Source organism: Mandrillus leucophaeus, unplaced genomic scaffold, assembly GCF_000951045.1.
Source record: "Mandrillus leucophaeus isolate KB7577 unplaced genomic scaffold, Mleu.le_1.0 Scaffold433, whole genome shotgun sequence".
NCBI classification, from domain to species: Eukaryota; Metazoa; Chordata; class Mammalia; order Primates; family Cercopithecidae; genus Mandrillus; species Mandrillus leucophaeus.
In genome coordinates this window covers 1881853-1889455 of record NW_012104621.1, presented here as the reverse complement: position 1 = coordinate 1889455, position 7603 = coordinate 1881853, and the positions used below count along the sequence as shown (strand labels likewise).

Here is a 7603-nt window from a genome sequence, read left to right as displayed (position 1 = left end):
GAGATGGAGTCTCACTCTGTCACTTAGGCTGGAGTGCAGTGGCATAATCTTGGCTCACTGCAGCCTCCATCTCCTGGGTTCAAGTGATTTTCCTGCCTCAGCCCCCCGAGTAGCTGGGACTACAGGTGTGCACCAGCACACCCAGCTATTTTTGTATTTTTGGTAGAGACGGGGTTTTCCCATGTTGGCCAGGCTGGTCTTGAACTCCTGACCTCAAGTGATCCACCCGCCTTGGCCTCCCAAAGTGCTGGGATTACAGGCATGAGCCACCGCGCTCAGCCAAAGCCACTGAATATTTCTAAACCCATTTGAATTTGCTAGCAGTGTTTTAAACACAGACAGTCCAGGGAGTTCTCACTCCCTGCTGCCACATCTGCCCCTTTCCTGCTTGTCTCCCAAGAAGAGAGGCATAACTGGGACCCTGGTGGGGCTCCCAGATTCCCAGGCTTGGCTACTTTGTAACATCCGGCTGATTCCACATACCCCTACTGGAGAGAAAAGCCCTGAAGTTTCACAATTCCACAGCAGAAACCTGACCTAAAATAGCAGCTAAGAAAGAGGGATTTGCAGGAAGCTGGGGGAGTCCCTGAATCCCTCATCCCAAACCAGCCTATGCCTGCTAAAACTAAAACAGGACTGAAAGATGGATTTGCTCTGAAACCCTCAGGGTTCCCCCAGGTTCCTGGTGCTCTTGAAGAATGAGCAGCGCACCTCTGCAGTCACAGAGAGAAATGGAATCCCACAGTTCCAGGCCAGTTCTGGCACAGCAGGGAGAGGAAGGTAGCTTCTGCCTCCCACAGTTACTCAGAGTCTTATGGAAACAGAAAGCCAGATAGAGCTTTTAAAAAACAATGACATTCAAGCAGAAATTCCACAGCCAAAACACGTATGTGTCACCATGGAACCAACAGGCAAGGTGTCCATCCTGTTGAGGAGAGATCATTTATTGTGTATGTTTAGGAGCAGAGATCTTGAGGCCAAAGCCAAGTTCTTCATCCCCAAAGGCACCCGGTGGTGCCCACTCACATCACCCAGCCCTGTGCTTCCAGGCCGTTGTTACCTTGGGGAATAAATGGTGATAGTTTTTCAACAGTGTAATTAGACCAAATCAAATTCTAGTCTTCTAATGGCTATTAAATGCATCACAAATCCTTTATTGATTCTATTTAGAGAAAGAAATAAGTCCTGGCTCAGGCTCCCTGTTGGGCAGACTGGCCAACCGCCGGATCTACCTCACCCAGTAGATAGATGTGCCTTGTGTAGAGTTTGTGCACAGGGCCTGGCTGGATGTCAGGGACACTAAGGCAAAGGTGTTCTCGGGGAATTACTTGCACTGGGTCTCACTGATGTCTTCTCTTGATCCTCTAGGATCCGAACCACCAAAAGACAAGACCATCATCCTGGAGCAGCTGCGGAAGATCTCCCTACCTCTCTACAGCATCCTCTCTGCCCTCACCATCCTCGGGATGATCATGGCCAGTGCTTTTCTCTTCTTCAACATCAAGAACCGGAATCAGAAGTAAGCCACACTGGTCCTCCTCTGCGATGCCACTTTCTGAACTGACTAGCCTGTGGACACAGTATAGAGTGGCACATGACAGATTCCCCCGGGCCACAGAAGTCTGCAGGGCAGAGTTTCCCAAAGTGTTACTCAGTTGCTAGGATGTTGTAGGTGTTACATGCGTGTGAGTAGGCGCATGCGAACACACACACACAGAGGCAGGCCTGCTGGTAGTTGCACAGGAGTGTAGTCAAAGAAGTTTGAGGAAGTTAAATAAAATCGAAGAGTCCAAATCCATGGGCCTTCTCAGAGCTTTGGATATACTCCTGTACTTTGTGGAGGTCCAGGAGGAGAGATAGAGAAGACAGAATTCCCCAAACTTCTTTGCCCCTATCCCCTAGCATCGCTGGGAATCACCACTGAAGGAGGTCACAAAGTCCAGTGAAACGGATTTCCTTTGGTACAGTTCATTATGGCCAGGAAGCCCTCCCTTCCATCATCCCATATGGCCCTCCACATAACTCCTCATATCACAGAGAAGAGCCCTGAAGTTCAGCGACGGAGTGCTGCTGTCCACTCGTGGCAGACTGTCTCCTTGGTTTCTTGTCTTAATTTCTTTTCCCCACCACATGCCCTTAATTCTCCAGGGGACAGAGGCTGACTGAGTTATTCCGGTCAGTCGTGGGTAGAACTGGCCGCCACTCCAGGCGGTGGTTTTCACCAAGTGCATTTTGCTTCTTTGGTGTCCATAGCAAATCCCTTAACCCAGCCCCAAGCCTTTTGGTGGAATGAGCAGGGGTGCAGAGTGTGGGTCATCATGGGGACAGCCACCATGACTGCCTACATGGTTCCGTGGCTCTGCCATGGTGCCCAGAAGCTACACTGCAGGAACTCGTGGGCTGTCGGGAACAAGCCTGATTGTGAAGAAAACAGGTTTTTTGGTTTATGAGACTTTTTAGTTTCTCCCTGCTTGCAAAGAAGGAATTTGGTGGCTCTAGAGTTTTGTGTGTGTGTGCTTGGTTTTTTAATTAATTAATTAATTTATTTATTTTATTTTATTTTATTTTTTTTAAGAGTCAGAGTCTCACTATGCTGCCTAGGTTTTTCTCAAATTTCTGGCCTCAAGTGATCCTCCTGCCTCAGCCTCCCAAGTTGCTGGAATTAGAGGCATGAGCTACTGTGTCCAGGGTTATTTTGTTGTTGTTTGGCTTTTTTTTGATAGCAATTGCTTAGGTCAAACCTATTTCCTGAAAAACAGAAAAGAGTTTTCTTCTTCTGTTATTTTATGTTACTTACAACAAATAGCACATCTACTGGCCCAAAAAAAAAGTGAGGCAATATTTGCCCACTCCATACAAAGCTTAAATGCTGAGCATACCTCTTAGCACTTGGCACAGGCCTGGGCACATAATCAGCTCTCAAAGTTAGATTGACACCCCAGATGCCTCAAGAAGTCCCATCAGGACAGCAAGTTGCCCCATCATAAGACTAAACTCATTGAATTCCTTAACTACCCCCTCTTGGCCTCCTGCGGGAAAGTTACCATCACTCTTTCAAACAGGCCGGCATCCAGGTGAAGTTTTTGTTTTGTTTTTTAACTGGCTTGGCTATTTTAAAATCTGCAGAAAGATAGAAAATAAATATTGCTATGGTTCCCAATCCCTCCCCCTACTTCTCTCTTCCTAAGTCCGTCCTATAAGGCCCACCTCCTCTGAGAAGCCTGCCCCAACCCCCAGCTCTCCCCTCCCCTGACTGCTGTGGGAATAAGAATGGAGGCACCTAAGTAGTTGATGGTTTACAAAAGGACCTCCAGGGACCCAGCGTCATCTCAACTTCACGTGTGTCCTAGTTAACAGGATCAGTTATCTCATGTACAGGTGAGGAAATTCAGCCAGGCTAAGTGACTTGTCAAGGTGTCACTTTTATGGAGTGGCCAAGTCTAAGCCCTGGACCCCGTGCTCCCAACTTGAAAGCCAGGGTGCCGTCCACAGAGGAAGAGCAGCAGGCTTCTTATTTCCCTCTCCCTTTGACATACTGCATGTTTAAAATGTGAAGGGTTAACAGAATTGCAGAATGCAAAGGAAAGTGTTGGGGAACAATTGGTCGTAATTACAGTCTGCAAAAGAGTCCCTCAACCACAGGGCGCCTGAAACCTGAAGCCCTTCTGAGCTGATTGTGCTGGAGGAGCCAGGTACCTACCAGCCCACTGATGACCCTGTCTTGCTGGGCAGCTGGGGGTCACCACGGGGCTCCAGGAGGAAATGACAGAGAAAGATGCAGAGTCTGGAAGTATAAAGAATGCTCCCTGCTCCCCACCGCAGCCTAGTGAGGACAAGGGTAGTGGGTGGGGTGGGGACTCTGGTGTCTACCTCTGTCACCCGCTGACTGGAGAGGTGGTCCTGCCCACATGTGTGGCTGTCTTTGTGCACAGAACAGTGTGAGCTTTCCTAAGCAGCCCTCAGACTCACAGTTAGGCCTCCTTGACACAGTTCACTCAAGGCTGGGGAGTGTGGTGTGGGACTTTCTCCTCACGGTGGGGAACGTGGCTGAAGTTACATGTCACATTCTCTAGATTTGACAGGAGTTCTCAGCCCCAGCCAAAAAAAAACAAAAACAAAAACAAAAAACCTGTCGACTTAATGCTTTTGTTTAAACTGAAAATTAATGGATGAAGAAGCTGATGTGACAAGCTGTCCCTGGGGAAGTAATGGGTGAACTTGACAAAGGAGGCAAGGAAATCAACAATTAGAAATATATCGTCGTCTGAGGCCTTTTAGTGAAGGACACACAGTAGGTGGGGAGAGGGGTAGAGGAAACAGAGCTTTTCGTTATTTCTCTGTAAGGGGAAGGTTCCAGGGTGAGCACCTGGGTGCTGGGGAAAATCTGACTAGAAATTTGGGCCTTCCTGCTGATGTGTCCCCTGGGGCCCCATGGCACCTTACCGTTTCTCTCTTTCCCCTCTAGCCTGAGCAACAAAATATATCTAGCAGGCATTTGGAAAATACCTGTTGAAGGAATAACTAAATTAACAGTTGTGTTAAATCTATTGTCTCTTTCTCTTGTCAGGCTGATAAAGATGTCAAGTCCATACATGAACAACCTTATCATCCTTGGAGGGATGCTCTCCTATGCGTCCATATTTCTCTTTGGCCTGGATGGATCCTTTGTCTCTGAAAAGACTTTTGAAACACTTTGCACCGTAAGTCATTCTGCATAAGCCAGTGGCATATGATAGAAAGTTTCCTAGGTGACCTCAGTCATCAAAAACACAGATGCAAACCCAGAAATACATGAAAATACATGAACAGGCAGGAAACAACCCATTTAGTAGTTCTTCAACTCAACAGGGAAGAACGATGTTACTGTCAGGCCGGCATTGGGTATAAGTACTGCCTGTAAAGTTAAGATAATGGACTTCCAGCCTGGGCAACATGGTGAAACCCTGTCTCTACAAAAAATACAAAAAAATTAGCCAGGCATGCTGGTGTACACCTGTAGTCCCATCTTCTCAGGAGGCTGAGGAGGGAGGATTGCTTGAGCCCAAAGATCAAGGTTGCAGTGAGTTGTGATCTCGTCACTGTGATCCAGCCTGGGAAACAGAGAAAGACCCTGTCTTAAAAAAAAGATAATGGACTTACCAGGCCACCGTTAGAAGAGAGCCCACTGAGAAATGACAAAGTAACACAGAAAAGGAGGGGAAAAAGTTATCATCCAGGAAAGCATCAGCACCAAGGGTAAGAGTCAGGGTCAGGATCGTTTAAGAAGGAACAGATCCTCCCCTCTACCTCAAAAACCATCAAAGAATATGATGATAGATCTTTGTATGTCTGACTTTGAGTTATATGGTAAAAGCTATAATTGTTATTTTCTATTTAATGGTGTTTTCTTGAATGGTTTTTTCCTTATTGTTCCCCTAAGGAGCATTTTTAGACATTTTTTCCTAACGATTCCTCTTATGAAAGTTTAATACCAGAAATATAATGTATATCTGTTTGTGTACTTTATATATATATATGTGGTTTATACATAAAAAAGATTAATGTTTCTTCACATTCAAGAACCAACAGTTGCCCCCAAGGGGGCTGTATCATCCCTGTGAGATATATATATATTTAATGAAGTACAAAGCAGTGTAATTTATTTACTATATTTTAGAAAAATTATTTTTGAAGTTAATTAACATGTTAAAAATTTTAATGCCCAAAGAAATGCCTTTTAGTTTTTTTTTGTTTGTTTTTTGTTTTTTGTTTTGAGACAGAGTTTCGCTCTTGTCGCCCAGGCTGGAGTGCAATGGTGCGATCTGGGCTCACTGCAACTTCTGCCTCCTGGGTTCAAGCGATTCTCCTGCCTCAGCCTCCCAAGTAGCTGGAATTACTGGCATCCGCCACCATGCCCAGTTAATTTTATATTTTTAATAGAGACAGGGTTTCTCCATGTTAGTCAGGCTGGTCTCAAACTCCTGACCTCAGGTGATCCACCTGCCTCCGCCTCCCTAGTAATTTTTTTAAAGGGGGTTATGTATTAGCAATCACTTAATAGTTGTATGGAACTAACTCTCAGTTGAAAATATCATGAACTTACTTTTTAAGAATGAAGTAACCAGTTGGGATTTATTTCTGGACATTGACTAAGATCTGTCCAAATGGAGTTAGCCAGTTGGGTCTCTTTAGAGTCCCAGATGCAGTAATTCATCCAGTCCCCTGCCTAGAAGACCAGAGCTGAAGGGGATGGTCAAAAGATCGGTGCTGAGTGGGTTAATCCAAAAGCCACTCCTTTGTTGGTGCTGTTTTCTTTCAAGATGTTGAGAGCACTGTGGGCCCTTTTTGGCAAAGCAGCCTTCTTTAGGCTGCATTTGTTGTTCACAAGCCTCAGTGTGCCCACTGCTGGATAATAAGGGCTGAAGACTAGCAGTGAGGGACACTTAAGTGAAGGACCCCTTAAATGTGCTGCAAGTCCCCACTCACACCCCAGACTTTGAGGACTGATCTGGGCCAGTCCGTCTGCTCTGGGACAGCACATGGAGGGAAGCCCCCTGAGATCTTACGGTCTAGGGGATTTTGCTCCCCGGATTTCTGCAAATGATTAAACCGGACTGACTTACACATCATCAAGAAATCGTTCCTGTTACCAGTAACTTCAGTGTGAGCATGAGCTGTCTAGCCAGGGAGAGGTCTACAGATACACTGACTTTATCCTCAATTGGGCAGTGCCTTGAGAAGCGTGTGGTCGAGTCCCCAGTAACTGAGGGGGTAGTGAGGTCACTGGTGTGCTCAGGCCCCTCTCCTTTCCTGGAGGGACCTCCATGGCCATCAAACCCCAGTGCTCCAGGGTCACTTGGTTCATTCTTCCCACTCAAGAGTTTTTCACTCCAAGCCTGGAACTGGCTCATTCCCACCAAAAGACCAAAAGAGTGTGGCCTTCCCATAATCCCCATTATTCTGCCCTTCTGGGAGTGAAGAAAGTGAATACAAAAGATGCAAGTCCCTGGCTTCACTGTGCCTGGAGTCAGCTTACAAAGAAGCTGAGATGCTCAAAAGTCCTTGTGGGTATGGTTCAGTGGGGTTGTTCTCTAAAGAATACGGCCTTCTGGGGCTGGGTGCAGTGGTTCACGCCTATAATCCCAGCACTTTGGGAGGCCAAGGCAGACTACCCAAGGCCAGGAGTTCAAGACCAACCTGACCAACATGGAGAAACCCTGTCTCTACTAAAAATACAAAATTAGCCAGGTGGGGTGGCGCATGCCTGTAATCCTAGCTACTCAGGAAGCTGAGGCAGGAGAATCGCTTGAACCCAGGAGGCAGGGGTTGCAGTGAGCTGAGATCATGCCATAGCACTCCAGCCTGGGCCACAAGAGCAAAACTCCATCTCAAAAAAAAAAAAAAGAGTGTGGCCTTCTGGCATGAGAATGATGACCAAAGCACATGGAAGTCTTGCTAGTTTTGGTGGAAGTGTGAAGACCACTGAGTCTCTGATATTCCTACATCAGCATGACTTTTATGCCCTGAGATGCCTAACAATTTCATGAGCATACAATTTATTTATGGTCAACTTTCCTGGGCAGTGGTGAGGCCTGAATAAAAGGTTGCTCCTGAGGGACCCTGA

General features: G+C 46.6%; 1 protein-coding gene across 1 annotated transcript in view; it reads left to right on the top strand.

Moving 5' to 3' along the window:
* GABBR2 (gamma-aminobutyric acid (GABA) B receptor, 2) overlaps window positions 1–7603 on the top strand; it is a 432864-nt gene that overhangs the window by 328520 nt on the left and 96741 nt on the right. Inside the window, exons 10-11 of the mRNA XM_011993760.1 lie at window positions 1369–1519; window positions 4568–4700. Coding sequence (XP_011849150.1) covers window positions 1369–1519; window positions 4568–4700 — 284 coding nt within the window. The remainder of the gene's footprint in view (window positions 1–1368; window positions 1520–4567; window positions 4701–7603) is intronic.